This window comes from Emys orbicularis, chromosome 18, assembly GCF_028017835.1.
Source record: "Emys orbicularis isolate rEmyOrb1 chromosome 18, rEmyOrb1.hap1, whole genome shotgun sequence".
NCBI classification, from domain to species: Eukaryota; Metazoa; Chordata; order Testudines; family Emydidae; genus Emys; species Emys orbicularis.
The window spans coordinates 11,770,887-11,792,686 of NC_088700.1; the positions used below are offsets into that span (position 1 = coordinate 11,770,887).

Sequence of the window (21,800 nt, forward strand, 5' to 3'; positions counted from 1 at the left end):
AAGGCACATGGGTTACGCGAGCAGAAGGCTCGGAGCGTGATTACTTCTTGTGTTTTCTGCAGGTACTGGTGGGGGAGCTATGTAACAAGGGAGAAGGAGCAGAGCGTGCAACCAGAAAGGAGCAAGACTGGTGTCAAAGCAGGACACTGTGGGAATCGGAGTGCAGCTGCTAGTGTTGATTTCAACACTAGGGAACTGGAGAAAAAACCTGTCATGGCTGCAGCTTGTACAAAAGACCCTATTTGGGAATATTTTCAAGAAATTCTTGGACCTCTGGGTAAAAAAAGGAACACATACCAAATGTAAACAGTGCAACAAAGAGATGCAAGGCCTGGTGGTCAGAATGAAACATTATGAAAAGTGCTCCTCAAAAGGCAAAAAGTCTTTGAAGATGAGGTGGACGTGTCTGAACAATCTGACTAATTTTTCACCACTCTTATGGACAGGCTACCCTGTCTTACTATGCTAGTAAATACTACTGACACTTGATCTTAGCTCAATGAGCCGAGAAGCGATGATAACAGATTACTGTCATAAATGTGTTTTTTGGGGAGAGATTACTTGTGAATTTCAAAATGTGTGTTCAAAAGATAATTGGCATGCGAGTTTGTTGTGGGAGTATTTATCAATTACTTTTTGACTTATTGCTGGACTTCTGACATTTTTTATTGCTCAATATAATCAAACATCCCAGGTGAAGATTTCCTATTTAAAAGTAAAGATTTTAGGTATTAACTTCAACATTTAAAAAAATGTCCATGTCCCCCCCCCCAGTTGGGTATGTTGCTAGAAATAAGGGTTTAAATAGATTTAGACAATCCTTATGATTTATTTTCTCTCTAATTTATTCTAAACCGAGTTTTATGTCTTTTAAACAGGTGGTACAAACAGCTGCAGGAGGAGGAAGTCTTTCATTTACAGTCTTTTTCTTCATCATCCAGTAAAACCACAGCTGAGTTCATAATCAGGCCCTGTAAATTCTAGCAAGACTCCACAGATGAAAAGATGTCTTGATTCATTTATGCAAAAAATTCTCCCTTTCCACTTGTTCAGAACAAACATTTCATTGACTTGGTTCAATCATTACGATCAGGCTACACTCCACCCAGCAGAGCAGACATTGCTGGATACAGTATACGAGAAGTAAATTGAAGAGCTTGCAAAAAAACATTGATGGAACATTTGTTAATCTGAGTCTTGATGGGTGGAACAATGTACACAATGATCCAGTAACATGTGCTCGTGAGACAAAAGAAGAAGATGGGGTTGTCTATCCTACAGAAACTATTAATACACCAGGAAATGCCCATACAGCAGAATACTTAAAAGTAGCAGCAAGCTATAACACACTGAACAAAAAGTAAAGTGTCAAATGCATAGCTTTGTCACAGACAATGCTGCAAATGTAGGAAAGAGGAGAAGAAATCTAGAGGATAATGAAGGGAACCTGAAACTTGTAAAATACGGGCGCAGTACTTGTTTGGATGCAGCGCTCATTTGGAGAGTTAAGTACAACTCCAGGAATAAAGAAAAATCTTGTTGAAATTGCAAAATATTTCCAAAACAACCACCTTGCTTCAGGTTCACTGAAAAGAACAGGAGGATCCAAACAAATTCTCCCCTGCGATGAAACGACGGAATTCAGTGGTTGACTGTTTTGATCTATTTAGTAAGACCTGGTCTATTCTAATGAGAATTTGTGAAGAAAATAGTGACAAAATAGATGGAACTATCACAGCCAAAGCAGTCAACAGACTAAAGAGAAATGTAGAAGATTCGCTGAATATACTGAAGCCTATTTCCATAGCCTTGGACATACCACAGAAAGATCGCTGTTGTACTTCTGATCATTTAGGTGTAAATGTGAAACATGTCTTGATAAAAGAACCGTTTGTATCCAAACCATTTGTAAGGTTATTTTGTTTAATAAATATAAATGTTATAATGCGGTTTTCTATTTTTAAATTCCAGTTACCATCCTAATGCAGCTTGATGCAAATCATGAGCAAAATGTTAATTATCTACGTAAATAAGCAGTATATTATTCACCATTTTCTTATTATACTAAAAATGTACAATTAGGAAACCGACAATATTAAGCTATCCGAGAACTAAATGGATGTGCTTGAGAGACCTTCCATAGTTGAACCAGCACATGGTTAAGTGGCACCAAGGATAGCAAAACACTTTACGAAAGTGACACTACAGCACTAATGGGTAGCAACATAAATGGCCTCCTGAAAAGAGAACACAGTTGCCTACTCAATACCCTCTATTCCTTCTTAGAGGGTGGCCTATAGTCATACCACCATGTTTACTATGTACTTCCCATAACTACCTTTCCCATTCTCTATTAATATAAGTGTTTGCCTCATGGGTGTCTATAGAACCCACCTGTGCTGTGAGAATAAGCTCATTGATGATATGAGCTGCGTGCTGACACCGATCAGGAAGCCCCATGACCTGCGCGACTCTTTCAGGACTAATCCCATCATCTGTGGAGGGAGAGGTGACAAAGACTTAATTAAAAAGGGGAAAAGGCCCACCCACCAAATGAAGCTTCTCTCCAGTATGGCTATAGCCAGTGTTTTCCCATAGGTAGATCTGTTGTGTTAAACCTGCCATCTTTCTCCTCTACCTTCGGCCCTTCCCTCAACCCACCTACGAACCCATGTTGATTATCTGAGAAGAGTCTAATAGTGGAAAGGTAACACTTTCACATGCAACATGATAAACCTTGAAAGAGATTGCTATATTCTTAATAGGCTAAAGGTAGCCAAGTGACCCAGAGGAAATTATTTGAATTCGTCAAGTCCTGATCCCTAAAGGCCAGGAATATCCTGGAGTACTTTAAAGCCAGGAAAGAAGGTTTTTCCATAATCCAATTCTTTGAATCAATTAGATACAAGACCAAGACATTGTTGCCATAAGTCTAACGTTTTGAAAATGAGGTGTATACAATTTCTTTCCAGTCTCACAGGCAACAAGCAGAAAACCTCTGTAAACTGCATGAGGAACCAAGGAGGTGGCATGTCATTTTAAACTGGTGTTAGAAAGGGACACTATCTACTGTGCCGCTGTAAGGTCTCCAGTGTAGTCGCTCTTTGCCGGCAAGAGAGCTCTCCTGCCAGCAAAATAAAAGCACACAAAAAAAAGTGCTGTCCATACCAGCGCTTCTCGTTGGTAAAACTTCTGTTGGATGGGGTGTGTTTTTTTCCACACCCCGTGACTGACAAAAGTTTTACCGATCGAAGTGCAGTGTAGACACAGCCTAAGTAACTACAAGCAGACAGAAAACTAGCTGCTGTCGATTAGCACTAAGCAATAAAACTGGGCAGTCCCTGTTTCGCACAGTGATCAGAAAGCAACAGACCTTTGTTCTCACACAAACCTGGTTTAAACTGAATCCTAACGCCAGCATCATTCTGAATCTTTTTGATCATTTCTCCATTTCTTCCTATTACAATTCCAACAGCAAACCTGGGCACAGAGACCTGATGGGAAAAGCAAAGCAGTGTGAAAACTCAGAACTGGCATATATTCTACTAGTTTTACAAGAGGAGTATTCATCCTGCTTATGTACCATGCCAGGCCAAATGAAGCAGCTCCAGGGATAATGTCTTATCCCTCTTAAGCACAAGTGTATGGGTAATTTTCAATCCTCAATATTTCCACTGGCCATAAATCCCTTCCCCTATCAAAATTAGGCCTCTACATTACAAGAACGGCACTTCCAAAAAGCAATTTTGGAAGAGATGGAAGTGCCACCCGCAAGCCCAAACAAATGCCCTCTCTGGAAAGCTGGTGAGCCTCTTCTGGTGGATGGGTGCGATATATTTAAAAGCAGGGAGCATTGTGAAGGAAATAAATCTCACTGGCAATGTTTGAAGTTAAATGGTCTCCATCCCTCAACCCTGGGGAGGTAACCACAGCACTTGTGAAAAGAACATACCTCTATGCTGCCTCCTCCCATTCTAGAGCTGAAATCACTTCGTACGCCTCGGAAATCTGCCTGATCTTTCTCTCGGATGATCTCCAGTACCATTTCCCTGGCTTGCTGTGGGGAAAAAAATTATGGTTACCTTTTAACTCATGTCTATTCCACTTCCCATCTTGGTGCTCCGGGCCTCAATGATTAGGTGGCATCAAGCAGAATTGCTTCTTATATTAAGCAGACTGAAATTCCTTCACTTGGGATTTCTTTCACCATTTTAATGGAGATCTGTTTTGTATTGCATCCTCCTTCCTCATTAGCAATTTGATAGCTTTTTAGAAGGAAAATCCCCATGTGCAAATGTTTAAAATGTTTCAAAAAACATGGACATTTGTTTCTAAAATATAACCTTAACTGGGCCTTTAATTTCCTTAAGACCCTTGCTGCTGAACAGAACTCAAACCCTTTTTCTGAAGTAGCTATCACAAAAAAGGTTGACATGGAAAGAAATAAAGTTATTGGCATGATTTAATAAAAGTCTGCCATTTTCAAAATTATCTGCCAAGTGCAACTATTATAGCATCCAGAGTTTGTTAGGCGCTGGGCAAACAGACAATCCCTGCCCTGAAGGGTTTACAGTCGAAGATCCCTTAATTCTGATTTGCATGGGATTTACTGCTCAGGAAGAACATGGAAAATATGCTGAATCACATCCAGCAAGGCAGACAGAGGGGCAGTCTAGAGAGTGTAAGTGACAGGCGAGATGCAGTTTGGTTGAAAATGTAAGAGTGCTTTTAAACTTGTCTTACGGATCTACACTTTTGTAATGCTAAGTTTAAGTAGTTTATGAATCATCATTCATAAAATTGAAAGCTGTATTACTAGCTAGATACAGCTAGGAGTGTAGGAAAGGATATTAGTGTTCTTCAGGAATGACTTGAAACACCCTATCATTGTAGGTGTTTCTAAAGGCAACCAGACACTCAGCTCCCACAGAAAAATCAATAGGAGCTGGGTGCCGAACACTTCTGAAAGATCTCACCCATTGTTCCTATGCTTGGGCAGGAACTGAAAATTTAACTTTAGCTGTTGGGTGCTACCTGGTGCAACAAACGGCTGTACCAGCCTTTTAATGTATTGAGAGTTGTCTAAATTTAGATTAGTGTGCCAGCCTCTAGTAAGGCACCTCATAAGCACAAATTGCTATAACTGGTAGACTAAACATCCACTATGAAGCATCCTACCACCTCCAGTGGGATCGTGGGATTAAGCTCTGAAGTCACGACTATACGTTTTAAGTACCTAGCACAATAGAGGCCCTGGATGCAACTGCAATATAAATACTGAATACGCTTAAGCTTTGGTGCCATGAGTTGTTCTGCTTTCAGATTACAAGTGTTAACTGGCTGTCTGAGGTATTAAACATTCTGGTTACACTAGAGTCTTATCTATAGCATGGGTGCCAGCACCTACCTTCATCAGTAGACGTTTAGAATGAACAGCAGCCATCATTTTCTAACAAAGCATCTACAGCTTTATTTAACTCCGCTACATGCTCACAAGCACCATCAACAATTCCACTGTCTAAAGGTTCTGTTAGTACAATTATGCAGAATCACATGAAGTGTTTTTACTCCATACCTGTACTTTAAAAGCATCTCCAGTAATACGGAGAGGTTTATCTGCTCCCGTCGGTAATGGGCCATCTTGGATCATAACCATTTTCACACCTGTTCGCTCCTGCAAAAGCCACACAACACTTGAATAAGCATGGTCCCTAAATAAGAGTGAACAGTTAGTGACCAAAGTTTGGACACCTAACATTTATATGGGTCAGATCAGCAGCCTTCCAGCATGCTATTTTTTAAGCAATCTACGATACTCTGCTTTACAAAAGACCACAACTGTTCTACAGCCTGAGCACAGGACTGCAAGGAGGTGCGCTTCTCACCACACCACACTCTAGTGCAGAGACCACTGCAAAGAGAAAATCCAACTTCTGTCTTTCCATCCAGGCGTAACAGTGAGATAAGAACCTCTCTAAACACACAATTACACAGTGTGCCAGATACCTTTGGATGATACAGCCAAAATTAAAGCTCTCAACAAAAATCACAATTACTATCTTGGCATAAATGTATTTCTGAAGCCCTTTATAGCCTTGAAAGATTTGTAAAGTATACCAAGATAGACAGAGAGAAAAATATATCCAGGAACACTGATTTACACACAGATGTGTTCATGGGGGTGGAGGGAGAGAAGAGGAGATTAAATACCATCTTCACCTACAGAAGTAATGAATTGGATGAAACGTATCCTGGGGAACAGCACAGCAGGCATTAAGCAGCTTCACCAAGGCACCTGAATACTGACCTGGGACACCCTTTGCTATGCCAGATGAGGGCCCTTCCTAAACAGCGCATACATCTTGCCACAGCTGGGTGCTTCTCTTATGATGCAGACAAACATCCACTAGGAGCTCAGCTGAGGACAAGATCATGCCTTTTGTAACTCAGGGCTGGATTTGAACCTATATATATATATATATATATAGATATAGATATAGATATAGATATAGATATTTATTTATTTCTCTGAAGGTGAAAGACTAACATTAACCTCCTACAGCAGGCACTAGAGGCTCTTTATTTTAAAGCACGCTTTCTTGATCTCTGTTGGGTCACATACCACCTTCTTAAGTTGTTGTGAAGTGAATGGATGGAACACCAAGCTCACATACTACCAGTGGTACGTGTACTACAGTTTGGGAAACCTTAATCTAGAGGAACTTTCCCCTAGCAAAGTTCCTTGAAGTAAAAACATCTTGCACACCTGCAGCTGTTTTATTGTTTCGCCTCCTTTGCCAATGACTAGACCCACTTTGGATGCCGGGATCAGAATCTCCTGGATCGTACTGTTGCCATCAACATCGTTGTGAAAGCCAGGGCCATTCCGACAGCGATCCACTATCTGCCCCAGTAGCCTCTTCGCTTGTCTTTGAAAAGAAGCAAGGAAAACGACCGTTAGACAACACTGTTTCATCTGCCCAAGAAACCATTGGAATGTGAGACATTTGGGGAGAGGAGAAGTGAAGAGATGAGAAGAAAACCATGGTTAGCACAATGGCTTTTATGCTTTGGAACACCAATTCCCCTTCACAACACCTATCGGCACTTTGATTTCTAAAAAGTGGAAAAAGGGAGGAAGCAGTGCATCTTGACACCTTTGATGCTTACACATTTTTAAAGCATTGGCTTCACCACAGCTTGGGTGTACCACATTTTAAGTGGTACTGTTAATATATATCTTCGTAAATCGCAACCACAACCTCACTTCCTGACTGAGGCAGGCAAGGAGTGCTGCTCTGATACAGTAACACAGCAGGTTAGACCACCACCCTCTGATATGACACAGAGCCACAGGTGAATCCCTTCTTCTCGGCCTACTCTCCCCCAGCAACACTGGCAGGGTTTGCTTGCAGCCTCCCATCCTAGCTGGGGCTGCTAAGGTTGTACAGAAAATGGGGCAGGGACCTCATGTAGCAGTGAGGGCATGAGATTAAATGCTGCTTGTGAAAGCAGGCGGATGACAAGGCCAGGAGATTGCTCCCTGGCTGCTTTATAATGGCTGAGCTGACTGGCAGTGGCTTTCCATCTTCATGTTAATTGCTGCCATCTACCTGCCCCTTCCCTTCACTCAAGAGGCTGAAGCCAGGTCAGCAGTCAGCCATTTGCACTTGGGTGGTGTTCTTCCTCTCTCCTCCACTTAGCATCCAACCATCCCATGTACATCAGGACTCTGAGGGAATTGTCCCCTTCGGATGCATTCCCCTGGGAGTGTCAACTCAGGGGGTGGGGGTGGGGGTGGGGGGGGGGGTCCTATGGCCTGCGTCCAACAGCAGAGAATCACTCCAACCTCCGGCCTCAATCAGGAAGCAAGGCAGGAGCTGGAATTTCCAGAAGTAGATTTCAGATTTGAAATTAACAGTTGTGTTCTTGGTTGTTTTTTAAAAAAAGCACAAAACCAATCTTAAGTATTCATAAAGCCCGTAAGTTATTTTTTTTAATGGAAAAAGTAAGGGAGAGATTAAAACAGAGAGCACAATGAAACACAGAGCATCATCTGCCCTCTGTTTTAATTGTCTTCCTTACTGTTTCCATTAAAACATAATTTTATTCAAAATTTAAGGGCTTTATGAATACTTAAGATAATAGTTTTTTTTTTTTTTTTTAAACAACCACCTGTTAGGAATATTGCCCTGTTATTGAGCCTTCTTCCTCATTCAGCTTCACAAGTCTAAAGAAGTGGGATCACTTGAGACTGCCTTGGATAGGAGTATGTGTTTAGCTGCATATTTCAGAACTGTAGGTGTTAAGATCTGCTCTTACCCATTTTCCCCAAGTGTCTCATCAGGCATTACAGCTTTTTAGTATTTTGCTCTTGTTCTGAAATATTCTTCGCTAGAGGAAAAAAATGCCTCAATACCAGCAAAACCATATTGTTTGCCCTATAATGTGTGCTTGCCAATTACACTTATTCTGGTTCAATGCTTGCAGAATTATGGTAGAGTGAGGGGACTTAAGCATCCTTAGATCTCATAGGAACGGAAGAATAGTGAAAGTCTTCTCTTGAGAGAGACAGTCTTTGTGCCTACATATTTTTATCAAAATGCAACTCAACGATTTCCAGATGGATTTTAAAAAACCCACCTACCCAAAGGTTGGGGAGAGAAAGAGCAGCTCCATATGTTAAGTGTGTTCCTGTAAGCCTGAGGATCCTGGATCCAGTCCCAGCAGGAGGTCCTCAACTGGTTTGTGAGAGTCTCAAACTCAGCTCCTGGGAAGGGGGAGGGAGGAAACACTGTCCCTAAATTTTCTATAGGCCTACAGAATAGAAACCCCTGCTGGATTGCCAAATGTGCGTCTACCATGCAGGGACCAGAGTTCAAATATTCAGTTCAGCCCTTCGCTTCTAGCTGGCAGCAATATGGAGGAGGCATTCTGATGGGCCTCATGCTGCTCTGGAGCAACACCTCCAGTTTATTCAGGAGTGCAACTGACAGGCTCTGGGGGCCTTATGCTGGAAGGATGGCCATCTCAGTAGCAGTGGGAAGGTGGAGGGGAGAAGAGTGACCTTTAATGGCTTAATTTAGTATCCTGGAAACTTGCAGTTAGTCAACTGCATCCTAAGTGCCCTAAGAGCAACCCTGTGAAATGGAATTCCATGGGAATTTCTGCAGAGGGTTCAGCAGACTAACTGGAAAAGCCTTTGATGAGTAAACATCTCAGTGTTAGACCAAGTGGCTCTAGAGTCTGGTGACCCTAAAGCTTCTATAGGCCCACATTTGCTGATTGTGGCTAACCAAATAGCAGCACTGATCGAACACAGTGGTAAGGAAGAGGAAAGGAAAGGAGAGAATAAAAGAACAAAACAAGACTCACTCAATGCTCTCTGGTGTTCCGGTGAGCACACAGGGCCTCTCGGGCATCCCGCCACTGTCTGTGAAGGGAACAAGAACATGACAGGGATTGGATATGTCACAACTCCTGAATCGCCAACAGTAGCCAGCCAAGCAGGCAGATCTATGCCTAGGCTGCTTGTCCTACAGAACTAGCTCTTTCATGGTTAAGAGAGGCAGTAAAATCTACATGATCCTTTATGGATTGCACGTTGTAAGAGGGTGGTTAGAGACATCCAATCTCAAGAACAAAGGGCAGCCTCAAAGTGTACACAGTTCTTGTGTGAAGCAATCAGGTTCTATACCCGATTTGAACACTTGGCTGCAATTCATTATAATTATGTATCTGGAAATAAAGCAAATATTTTCTAAGTATTTTATTTATCCTTCAATCACCCTGCACACTCACTCCTGCTTGAGTATTCAGTCTTGCTCCTGTGGCATCTTAGACTGATATGATTATGGTGTTTTCCTACACTTAGTACAACTACATATTCCACATTAGCTTTCTTTTAAGTGTCACACTCCTAGTAAACAAGTTGTTACATGCAATTCAATTGGATTAAAAACACTGGTCAGCTGCTTCAGTGACCAAAGGGCAGCACTAAAATGTTCCCTTTGCACACAGAACATGTTAATAAGAATTCAGAGATATCCAGGAGCAACATATTTCAAAGACAAAATGGATGTTTCCTTTATTTGTAAATCTCTCCCTGCCAATTAAGATTAAAAACCCAGAAGATATTTTGCAATAACGATATAGTAACACACTTCTGTTTTCCCATGGGGGGCGGGGGGCAGAGACACCGACTATCTTCACAGAAAATAGTATAAAGCAAGAATACGCAGCATACCACACCAGACTGGTACAGTCTCCTTTTTAGTTTGAGATGGATCCTATCAGGAGCAACTCCCGACCTCTTGAAATTTCAGTTTCCAAAAACTGACAAGACTAAGCAATTAAATACAATCCACATCTGATCTCTCCAAAGAAGTGCCACTGGAAGACAGCCCTAAATAGGAGCATTTCCCATCTCTGTAGGGAACAACATGGACTATAATTTAACACTTAAGTTGCATCTGCTTCTTGATTAGAGGTGGTCCCCTCATTTTGCTCCCAGAAGTAGCTAACAGGTCTGTTTTCTGTGCTAGTACGGAGGTCAGTCCCAGAACAGAATTCCCTTGTGCATCAGTTGGTAACCAGCGATAACACACATGAATGTGATGCACAGCCAGGTCTCCACGTCTATTGGACATGCCATATTTCAATGCCACGCCCTGCTTCCACTACACACACTAGCTCTTACCTGGAGCAATCTGAATTTTGCAGCCAGACTCTGCCTGGATCCGTGAGATCTGTTCACCGCCCCTGCCGATTACTGAAACAAGTTCAACAAGTGTCAATTTACTGTAGTCCTAGCCAAGAGCAGAGTATCTGCTCCCTTTACTCCATTGCAACTGGCAGTAAAGGGGAGACTATATTCCAAAACTGTAAAACAGGCCTCCATACTCTGGTACACAGAAAGCCAATGTTATGGTAGAATCATTACTAGAATTCAGCAAAAAATTTAATTGTATTTCCTTGTAAATACAAGTCTTACACTGAACTGGGAATACATGGTAGGTAAAAATAAGTCACTAAACAGAGCCAGGCCAGGAAAGGTGTTTTAAGGTTATTGTCCTGTGACAATCTGAATCTCAGGTCTGATAAGAAAACATGGCTGTCCTGATAATTTTGCAGCCAAAGCACAGGTATTTTGGGTGTTGCTTTATTTATTTATTTATTTTTAATAATTCACTGTCCCTCCTTCAAGAGCATGTCGCTGGTTTGATCTACACTTTAATACACCTGGGTTTTATATTGAAGTGCCATGCCAGACCTCAAGCTGAAAGTGAAAGCTGGCCTCCCTTAGATCCCCTGCATCACTGAATGACGATTGTGTTCCACACTGTATAGCAGGGATATGGCTGGCTGTGCATGTTCTCTACACCCTTCCCAAAGAGTAACATGGAACACAGCTGCAGGTCAGCCAAGTCTAGCAGGCATGATTGGGTCAACATTCTCTCAGTAGAGGGCCCTCAACTGTGGAACTTGCTTCTGCTAGTACCTGTTTGAGCTTGAATCTTTATCACCCGCTTAGTGTGTGGCATGAAGCAACTTTTTGCCCAGGCCTTCTTCTTACAGAACTACAGAACTACCTTCTGAATGGCCAGCACCTGGCCCCTAAAAGAGATTGGGGTGGGAGGGCATGGGGGGGGGGGGGGGAGGAGAAAGAACAGAGTGCCGCTCCTTTATAAGAAACCAACAAATGAATAAAGAACTGAGCCAGGAAGAGTGTTTTCAATTTCAGCTTCAGGTTGGACACCCGGTCAGTCTGTGTGTAAGTAAACATGGATTGTTATTTCCCTTTTCACTCTTCACACACTAAGCAGAGCATTTTGGGTGATGCTCCTTTACGAGAAGAGATGGCATGCTGGAATCCGAAGGTTATGGAACATGCCGTGGCATGACTCTTTAGTCATGACAGCAGGAGGATTCCCTTGAAAGGACAAACAGTGAACAGCTGGAGGAACACAGGAATCAGGGTGAAGGGTGTGAGAACATCGTCAAGGGTGCAAGAGTGAGGTGAAGGAGAGAGAGAGAAGAAGAAGAAGAAACAATCAGGAAGAAAAAGGAGAGAGAAATCCACCTGGGCAGGAAAGTGCACCCCAGTTATTTCTCACTACGGATCTGTAAAAATTCAACTTTCACTTTAAGTGTTTAAACACTATTTCTCTCCTCCCTCTTCCCCCATCCCCACTGACAATAGTGTACTTAAATGCAGTAACTGGTTCTGGTGACAGGCAAATGGATTCATTCTTGGCAAACCATTATGCAATTTGGTCTGGGGAATCTGTGGTTACAGCCAGAGTTACCAGAACAGCAGATCTTCAGAAATCTGTGTCCCCTGCCACCTCACACCCCAAAAAACCCTATTCATCACTGTAAAACCCTTACCAGCAAACAGGTAGTTTATATCTGGGTTTTTAAGTGCAGGCCATTGTGGCAGAGACAGTTTAATTTGCCCTTACTGGGGGATGTTATTAATAGGCAAGATTTTTCACAGACAGTAAATTCACAGTGGCATTGATTGAAGTTGTGTGCCTTTTTCCTCACCCATCACAATAAGCACTGTTCCTGAACAGAATGTATATTTAGAAACTGAATTTAAAACAAAAACATCTAGGATACTTACTAAATCCAACCATTTTATCAGGCACTTTGAATTCTTCTGTTATTACTGTCCTAAAAATGGAGATTCAAATAGTCACTGCAAAGAACAGTTTAGTAGACCACCTTTGTCCTCCCATAAAAGTCAGCCACAGAATACAAAGTTGTGTATAGAAAAATAAACACTTCAGCCATAATCAAAACCATTTGGGTTGGAAGTGACCCCTAGAAGGTCATCTATTCTACCCCCTTCTTCGTTGAAGAACTGGTTTAGTTATTCCTAAACTCCGATATATTTTAAATCTAGCCTTGATTAGCTCCACTGAAGTTGATTCCATACCTCTTTGGCTGTTCTTGCTCCAAATGCATAGCTGTTCAAGTAAGTAAATCTTTTTCTAAAAAGGAACCTCAATTTTCCATGATGCAGCTTAAGCCCATTACTTCTTGGTCTGTCCTTATTGCATGAGACTTAGGCCTGGTCTACACTAACCCCCAAATTCGAACTAAGGTACGCAACTTCAGCTACGTGAATAACGTAGCTGAAGTCGACATACCTTAGTTCGAACTTACCGCGGTTCAGACGCGGTCCACACGCGGCAGGCAGGCTCCCGTCGACTCCGCGGTACTCCTCTCGCCGAGCTGGAGTACCGCAGTCGACGGCGAGCGCTTCCGGGATCGATTTATCGCGTCCAAACCAGACGCGATAAATCGAACCCGGAACTTCGATTGCCAGCCGTCGAACTACCGCGGTAGTGTAGACCTGGCCTAACTGGCCTCTGACCTCTAATACCCCTTCATGCATTTGTAGACAATTATATCTCCCCTCGGCTAGATCTTCTCTGGAATTAACATAAGCAGTTCTCAGCTCTTCCTCTTAGGTCTTAATTTTCACAAAATGTTTCATCATGTTTATTGCTCTCTGGACACTCCAATTTGCCTATCTTAAAATGTGATGCCAAAAACTAAAGTTTTCCATCTGAGGCCTAATCAGTGTCGAGTAGACCAGAATAATTACCTCGCTTGTTTTCCAAATGATACTCCTGTTGAACACAGCCCAATGCATATGGCATTTGCCTTTTTTATTAGCACTTGATTCAAGTGAATCTTGATAGACACTTCCCAACTCTTCATACATTGAAACATGCACAATATCCAATTTGTTTGACACCCCTGAAAGCAATTAAATATCTTTGGAGGAAGTTTCTAACGAGGCCTCTTGCGAGATCACACAGTTTGCTTTATAACAGCCATTGGAAGAATAAAAATACGGATTTCTAAACTTTTCCCCAGCTGTGCCATAGATAAGTACTTATGACTGAAGACCTAATCTGTAATATGATTACTACTGCAGCACTATATTGTCCCCACTCATACCAGAGTTAGAATATGGGTCGCCTTTAGTGTCAGACAGCAGTGTGATGCCATGGTTCGATCCTATATTGTAAAAGGGACCCCAAGTGAATTAGTGGTGGTGAAAGAGTGCTAGTTGACAGCTTAAAGAATGAGGTCCTCTGTTTGGAAAGGGAACAGGCAGAGCAAGGGTCTACCAACTGTTCTAACATCACACTTACACCTTGGTGTAATAGTACCACTTCTAAGTACTGGGAGGTTGCAAGTATCCATATCCATTCCTTGCCCTTTCTGCTGAGCCCTTAAACAGAGGGATTGGTTAGAATGGTAGTGTGCTGCCATCAGCACATCTGGAATTTAAGGGCTTTGAGCAAGAGGCACTTTCTGAAGTGAAATCACCACTACTCTCGACAGAAATGCAAGATTCTAAAAACCAAGCATGACTTAAGACACGGCATTCTTTAGAGCCACACTATGCCATGCCTGGTAAGGAGTCATCCGAGGGGCCGTATTTTACCAGCAAAACGAGAAAAACTCAATTGACAGCTTAATACTTCTGACTCCTCTTCCACTGCCAAAAAAGCATGTCATTTTCTTATGCTCAGTCCTACAAATTTAGATGAAGCCAAATCCAAGCCTTCCTTACAAAAATGTGAGCTCTTTTTTTCAAGTGTGCACAGTCTCAGAAAGGGTAGGCAAAAACTGCAGTCTGGAGAAAAACAGAGCCTATAGTTTTCCACGTTCTCAACCTCTGACTTCCTAGCACTCTAGTACAGATGGTGGATCAATAAACAATTAGAACTGATCAATAAATAATAAAACATAACCCACTGCTTACCTTTGATGTACCAGGGCCCCTAACTGGTTACCTACTGTGGCAGAGAGGAAAAAGGGGAAAAAATCAAAGCATTAGTACGGATAAACTAACTTCATCCCTATAGAAAGAGTTCTTACCATTTCATCAGAAAAAAGAAAGCAAAGCAAAACAGTAATTTAGGTTCAGTGGCTGAAATGAATGTGTTATGTGGTAAGAAACAGGAGGGGATTTCTTGATCAACGCAGTCTACAATCCAGTGTCCAGCTGAACACAGGAAAGGAAATTGATCTGTATCTCCCCATGCTGAGAGTCATGGGAGAAAATCCTGCCAGCCCAAATCCCTGTAACTTACCTCCTCCCCCTTCCCAAATTAAACCCAATGTAAAGATCAAGCAGATTTTGGTAGATATTAAATTAAAAAAAATCAAAAAGCCAAAACAGATTTTGAGATTTAGTTTAATCAGAAGCATTAGAGATCACTTGCACATACTTCTCTCTGTATCTCTTATCTGTGCTCCATGGAGCCCACTTAAACGGAGACCTGTTAAAGGAATAGGTCTGTTAAGTAACCTTGTGGCACCCACATTGTATCCTTTTATCACATTTCTACTGAATACACACATTTCAGCCACTCTTACATTGTCAGCTGGTGGCTCATCTAGGATTACCCCTCACCTCCTCAACTAACCTCCCCCAACCAAGACAATGTTTTTTCTATTTGTTTCATCCTCCCACCACTGCCAATAGATTAATTTTTCCTCCAGAAGTTACCTTAAAAATATGGTGCAAATACAGACAGGGTCCCACTGCAAAGTAGGAAAACATCCTGCAAAGCTTCCTACAGGACTTCACCTGTGTCTAACACACTAAGAAATGGGCCATTTGTTCCTAACAACTAGAAGACCATTTTGATTACATCATACGCCTGGGGGGCATAGATGGTGAAAACAGATGAAACAAGCAGATACCATCTGAACTGTGATAATAAATATTTTGTTCCTAACTTCTTGGTGATAAGTTGTCACTCAGATGATGAGAATAAGAAAACCGATGCACCTCACATTCTTCAGATATAAGAGAGTATTTTTTGCAATGCTGTAGCCATGTTGGTCCCAGGATATTAGAGAGGTGGGTGGGTGGGTGAGGTAATCTTATTGGACCAGCTTCTGTTGGTGAAAAGAGACTAGGGCCTGGTCTACACTAACCCCCAAATTCGAACTAAGGTACGCAACTTCAGCTACGTGAATAACGTAGCTGAAGTCGACATACCTTAGTTCGAACTTACCGCGGTCCACACGCGGCAGGCAGGCTCCCCGTTGACTCCGCGGTACTCCTCTCGCCGAGCTGGAGTACCGCAGTCGACGGCGAGCGCTTCCGGGATCGATTTATCGCGTCCAGACCAGACGCGATAAATCGAACCCGGAACTTCGATTGCCAGCCGTCGAACTACCGCGGTAGTGTAGACCTGGCCTAGCTTAGAGAGTACACAGGACTCTTCATGGCCGGGAAAGGTGCTCAAGGCAGGTCTACACTACAAATTTATAGCTGCGCTGCTTTAGCGCGTCTGGTGAAGGCACTTTAAGTCAACAGGAGAGAGCTCTCCCACTGGCTTAATAATTCCACCTATGTTGGTGGAAGGTGCTGAAAGGGTCTAGGGATGTAAATATTGTTTAAAAAGTTCACCCATTTAAACTATTAAAATTATATTGTTCAAACGGTTAACGATTAAAGGGGAGGGCTGGGGGGCTGCTCCAGCCAGCCGGCATGGCTTGGACTGGGGCCGCTCTGGCCAGCCAGCGCAGGGCTGCTGGAGTTGGCGGGCCGGCCGGCCGGCCCAGGGTTAACCATTTAGACTAATGCTAACCAGTTAATATTTTACATCCCTAATGGTCCCACTGCAAAGTAGGAAAAACATCCTGCAAAGCTTCCTATAGAACTTCACTTGTGTGAAACACACTAAGAAATGGGCCATTTGCTCCTAACAACTAGAAGACCATTTTGATTACGTTGGTTATGAGGGGTATTGGTCATCACAGGAGCAGAGAGGAGTGCAGGTTTTGCATCTGTTATGGCAGGGTCTGATGCCGCTTTGAATTGGTATGTCCTGAACTGTGAAGACCTTGCTTCTGATGAGCACGGTGAGGTTGGAGGATTGTTTGAAGCAATACCCTGTCATAACAGATGCAAAAGTTGCAGACATATTTCCACCCTTATGATGATCAATACTCCCACAACATACATTTCAAGATCCATAGGTCCTTCACATACCTACCATAACATGTGGTATACCTCGGTCAGTGCACTAAATGCCCCAATAGCAAATACCTGAGTGAAATTAGACAATCACTATGCTCTCAAATGAACTCTCAGGGAAAAAAAAAAAAAAAAAGATAAAGACAAGAACACCATATCAGCAGGCAAACACTTTTCACAGAATGATCACTCCATATCTGACCTCTCAGGCCTCATTCTCAAAGAAAACCTGCACAACACCTTCAGAAGACTAGCCTGGGAGCTTACATTCATAACTTTGCTAGACACTACAAGTCATGGACTCAAAGACCCTGGATTTATGGCTCATTACAACAATCTGTGACCCGCTAACCCTCCTTTGTCCTGACTGCAGGGGTAACAACTGCCCACCTCCCCTTAAATGGTCTTTTGCAACATGTTCCTCCTTGTATTTAGCTGTGACACAGAGTACCATTCTCAGACTGAAAGACAAGCTCTGTGTAAGCTTAAAAGCTTGTCTTTTGCCCACAGAAGCTGGCCCAATAAGAGCTATTACCTCACCCACCTTCTCTCTCTCTCTCTCTAAGAGGAAAATGCATAAAATCTGTGACCAGACACACTCTAGATAAATAAAATAGGCAGAGTCAATACCTTATTTCTGTTCTGTGTCAATATCTTGATAATGGTCCTGGACCAAGATATTGACAGAATATATATATTTTTATTATACTGTTCAGCTCAGAGGTAAGACAACTGCTGTGTTATTGACTCCTTTAGATTTGCCTTTGCATACGCTCACTCTGAATATAGAATGTCCTAATTTAATAGTTATCAATACTGCAGTAGAAAAGTTGGGTGATGTAATGGGGAATATTTGCTCTTACTGATAACGGTACTATTACACAGAAGGCTGAGCAAGTAAGATACAAGTTTATACAGTAAATTCGGAAACACACCACCCTGTCCTCAAGCTGCCTTAAAAATATTTTTGCTACAATAATAGGGCAAGAGACATTATTTGTATTACCACAGCACTAGGAGCCCTAGCCACGGATCACAATTCCACATTATTCCAACCAGGTGGCAGAAAGAGCAGTCCCATTATTGCCAATGCTGTTGTTTCACATTTCCTTTTAGCATTTTCCCTAACGCAATCCGTTTCAGCATCTCTCTTAGCAAACTGGATATGCCTATTTAAGAAACGGAGCTGTATCCCAATAAGCCCTTCCACCTGTCCTAAATTTTACACTAATTAAGAATAGCTTCCATTTTGTAACAAGACATTACACTTGGAAGAAAGTACTCATTGGGGACATACTGTTTTGTTGACAAGCAGAAGAGCTCATTTAAGTCATGAAAATAACGCACTGCACATCCGTAGAGCCTCCCATCCAAAGATTTTGAGCGCATTACAAACGAATTAACCCTTTCAACATGCAGGTAAAGTAGATATCCTCATTTTTCTTAAGGGGAAATGGGGGGCACAAAGAGGTTAAGGCACCTACACAAAGTCTGTAACAGAGAGGAGTAGATTTCTTGCCTCCTAGTCCTATATGGCTTAAGCACAAGACTTCCCTGCATCTTCTGCTTACATGCACTCTCCCTGTTCCCTACCCAAGAACATGAAATGTTGAGAAACACCATAGCGTACACACACACACACACACACACACACACACACACACACACACACACAACCCTGCCATGAGAAACTGATTAGCCCATGGTTCCAACAATCTGAAGTTTCATTCTCTCTCAAACATGCCCATTTTGCTCTGAAAGACAGACTAATAGAGAGGCAAGTCTGGGGCAGAATGCATGCACTGAAATACCACAAACTGATGATATATTCTAGGCAGAAGGCACCATCTTCTTCTTAATGGCAAGGAGAGGGTTGAACACTGATAGGCCATGTATGTGTCCCATCCCCCCGTCCCCCCCTTTTTACATCTATTGAGTACAATTTAACTGTAAGTGCAGTCATTTTACTGCAAATAAGGAAAAAGACTGAATAAAATCAGCCCAATTTCCTGTTAATGGCACCTGCTGGTTGATAACTCTACATCCTGCTTTAGGCTTCACCTTAACTGAATTCTGCCCAACAGATACTCAAAACAAATGCAGATTTTTATTTTTTATTTTCCACCCTATAAAACAGTGCAGTGCCTCCCACTAAATTAATGTGCATGGTGGGAATATATAATCTTATGGAAGAAAATATCCCTCACAAGAATAAAACCACAGCAATGCATCACAAGAGGTAGCTGAGGAATATAAGGTTGCAAACTATACTTTAGGATTTTGAGAAGTACACTCTTATTGAAGAGGGTCAGGAGTGTTTGGGGTAGTTGAAGTGTATTTTTTCCCCAAATACTTCTCCCTCCTCAAGTCAGTCACTAGTTTTCTTCCTAATGAAGCCTTAAAGAACTGCAACCAGAGGGGAGGTCTGCCGTTCTTCCACTCATTACGTGTTATTACAATTCCTTTAGAGTGCTCATTACTGCAAATAAAACATTTGCATCTTTAAGGGATCACTGAAATGAGGGAAGAGGAGATTGGGTTCTGACTGCCACAGAACCTTCTGACTCTTGGTTTCAGTTCCCCATCCCGGTCTTGCAGATAATACGTCCTCTCTTTTACCCTTTGTTCTAGTCTATTTTGATTGGAAGTTCTGAGACAAGGATCATCCTCTACTATGTGTTTGTACAGCACTTAAACTGGGCCATGATCTTGGTTGGGACCTCTAGGCACTACTCTAATACAAATAATAGCTCAGGGGGGAGGGCTAGCTCAGTGGTTTGAGCATTGGCCTGCTAAACCCAGGGTTGAGAGTTCAATCCTTGAGGGGGCCACCTAGGGATCTTGGGCAAAAATCAGTACTTGGTCCTGCTAGTGAAGGCAGGGGGCTGGACTCGATGACTTTTCAGGGTCCCTTCCAGCTCTATGAGATAGGTATATCTCCATATATTATTATAAACATTATATTTGCTTTGCCACATGAAGTCACCATAAACATTTTGGGGGGTGGGGAGATGTCTCTAGGATTCTTCCCCATCTCCTCCTGCCAACGCTCTTTGCCCCAGAATAACAGCAGTCCTCTACCTGAAGGCTGAGCACTGGTTCTAAATCCTATGTCACTAAAGAATACAAGACAATTCCTCAAAGGCCTGACTGGACTTAAAATGGATGTGACAAAGTTCAGGGTCTGATCTTCAATTTCTGAAACTCAAAATGCTGCTACTAGACAAGTTCCCCTCTTCCTTTGAAAAAGCAACCTTATTTTAAAAAAAATTGTTTGGTGCTGTAAAATGGTTAAATTGTGCCATTAGTTAGAAATATTCTGGCACCACAACAGTAGCAGCCAATAGAATATGGGGACTGAGTCATGAGAGCTGGATTCTATTGTCAACTACATGCAACCAAGACCAAGACACTTTATCTATGCAACTCAGGCCCTGTCTACACAGTGCGGCAGAGCACTTAAAGTGTTGCACTCTAATTCCCTGTATAGGCCCTGCTGATACGCTCTAAAGGCACCTAATGCATGTTGATGTCGTCCTGTTTGAAACAGCTCTATGTGTTCACATGCATGAAGAATCTTTTCAAGCATGTCAGTAGGGTCTACACTTTAGAGCACTCTACGATTTACACCCCCTTCTGTGCGCATTCCTCATCACTAAAATGGAGATAACCCACCTCTGCAAAAAGCAACAGAGGGTCCTGTGGCACCTTTAAGACTAACAGAAGTATTGGGAGCATAAGCTTTCGTGGGTAAGAACCTCATTTCTTCAGATTCAAGATGACTTGCATCTGAAGAAGTGAGGTTCTTACCCACGAAAGCTTATGCTCCCAATACTTCTGTTAGTCTTAAAGGTGCCACAGGACCCTCTGTTGCTTTTTACAGATTCAGACTAACACGGCTACCCCTCTGATACTTGCCACCACTGCAAAGCGCTTCTAGATCTTTTGAACAGAGGTGCTATGTAAGTGCACGTAAAATTAAATAGACGTTACAGTGTGGGTATTCGTGCCAAAAGAGCCAGTTTTGCCCAACTGTGCTACCAGTTCTCAGTTAGACCCCCAAGCTGTCCAAGCCCTGTGTGTGAAGAAAAGCATGCACCCATTTCAGACTACTTCTCAGAGAAAGGAAATAATGAAACTGAAAATCACCTGTTTCAGGCTCCATTTCAGACCCACAGCCTAGGTCAGTGCAGCCAATTTTAGTAGCTCTAAATTGTAGATTAAGGTTATTTTAAAGGGGGGGAGGGGGGGCTTATGCACTGTGTTTTCCAATACTATGACAAATCTCTTCTCTCAGAAAAGGCTATAAAAGCAACAGAACTTATGACCAACGCATTACCACCATTTGTCACAGAGACAATTTCATACTCTTTCATCACTCAGCAGTGCTGACAGTCATTTACAGAACTGTACAGGTATGAGTTAAGATTTCCTAGACCCTGGCAGTTCATTCCCACATTCAGCTGTTGGAAAACTGGATTCAGAGAATATGCAAGAGTAGTAAGTAAGAACAAAAGTAATTTTGCAAAAAGCACAAAAAAGTTATGTGGGGAAGCTGTAGTGGAGAGGACTGCATCCAGCCATGAACATGCAGCATAAAGAGAACAATGAGCCAGGCTATTTTTCACTACTGGCTTTGTTTTGATACTTACCAGAGGGGTTTAAACATGTGTTGGATTTTGGAAGGGGTGGTTATGAAAGTCATCTGAAAAACCCCTTTGTGCTGATGTTTCCAAACTGTGGTCCATGGACCACTGGTGCTGTGTTGAAAACTGGC

The 21,800-nt window shown here is 42.3% G+C and overlaps 1 protein-coding gene across 3 annotated transcripts in view; it reads right to left on the minus strand.

Moving 5' to 3' along the window:
* FUBP3 (far upstream element binding protein 3) overlaps nucleotides 1-21,800 on the minus strand; it is a 57,708-nt gene that overhangs the window by 20,135 nt on the left and 15,773 nt on the right. For all 3 annotated transcript variants that reach the window (XM_065418602.1, XM_065418600.1, XM_065418601.1), the window contains exons 3-12: nucleotides 15,261-15,311; nucleotides 14,792-14,825; nucleotides 12,629-12,678; nucleotides 10,700-10,771; nucleotides 9,376-9,433; nucleotides 6,767-6,929; nucleotides 5,576-5,674; nucleotides 3,953-4,057; nucleotides 3,392-3,494; nucleotides 2,395-2,495 (exon numbers count right to left, since the gene is read on the minus strand). In XM_065418602.1, coding sequence (XP_065274674.1) covers nucleotides 2,395-2,495; nucleotides 3,392-3,494; nucleotides 3,953-4,057; nucleotides 5,576-5,674; nucleotides 6,767-6,929; nucleotides 9,376-9,433; nucleotides 10,700-10,771; nucleotides 12,629-12,678; nucleotides 14,792-14,825; nucleotides 15,261-15,311 — 836 coding nt within the window. The remainder of the gene's footprint in view (nucleotides 1-2,394; nucleotides 2,496-3,391; nucleotides 3,495-3,952; nucleotides 4,058-5,575; nucleotides 5,675-6,766; nucleotides 6,930-9,375; nucleotides 9,434-10,699; nucleotides 10,772-12,628; nucleotides 12,679-14,791; nucleotides 14,826-15,260; nucleotides 15,312-21,800) is intronic.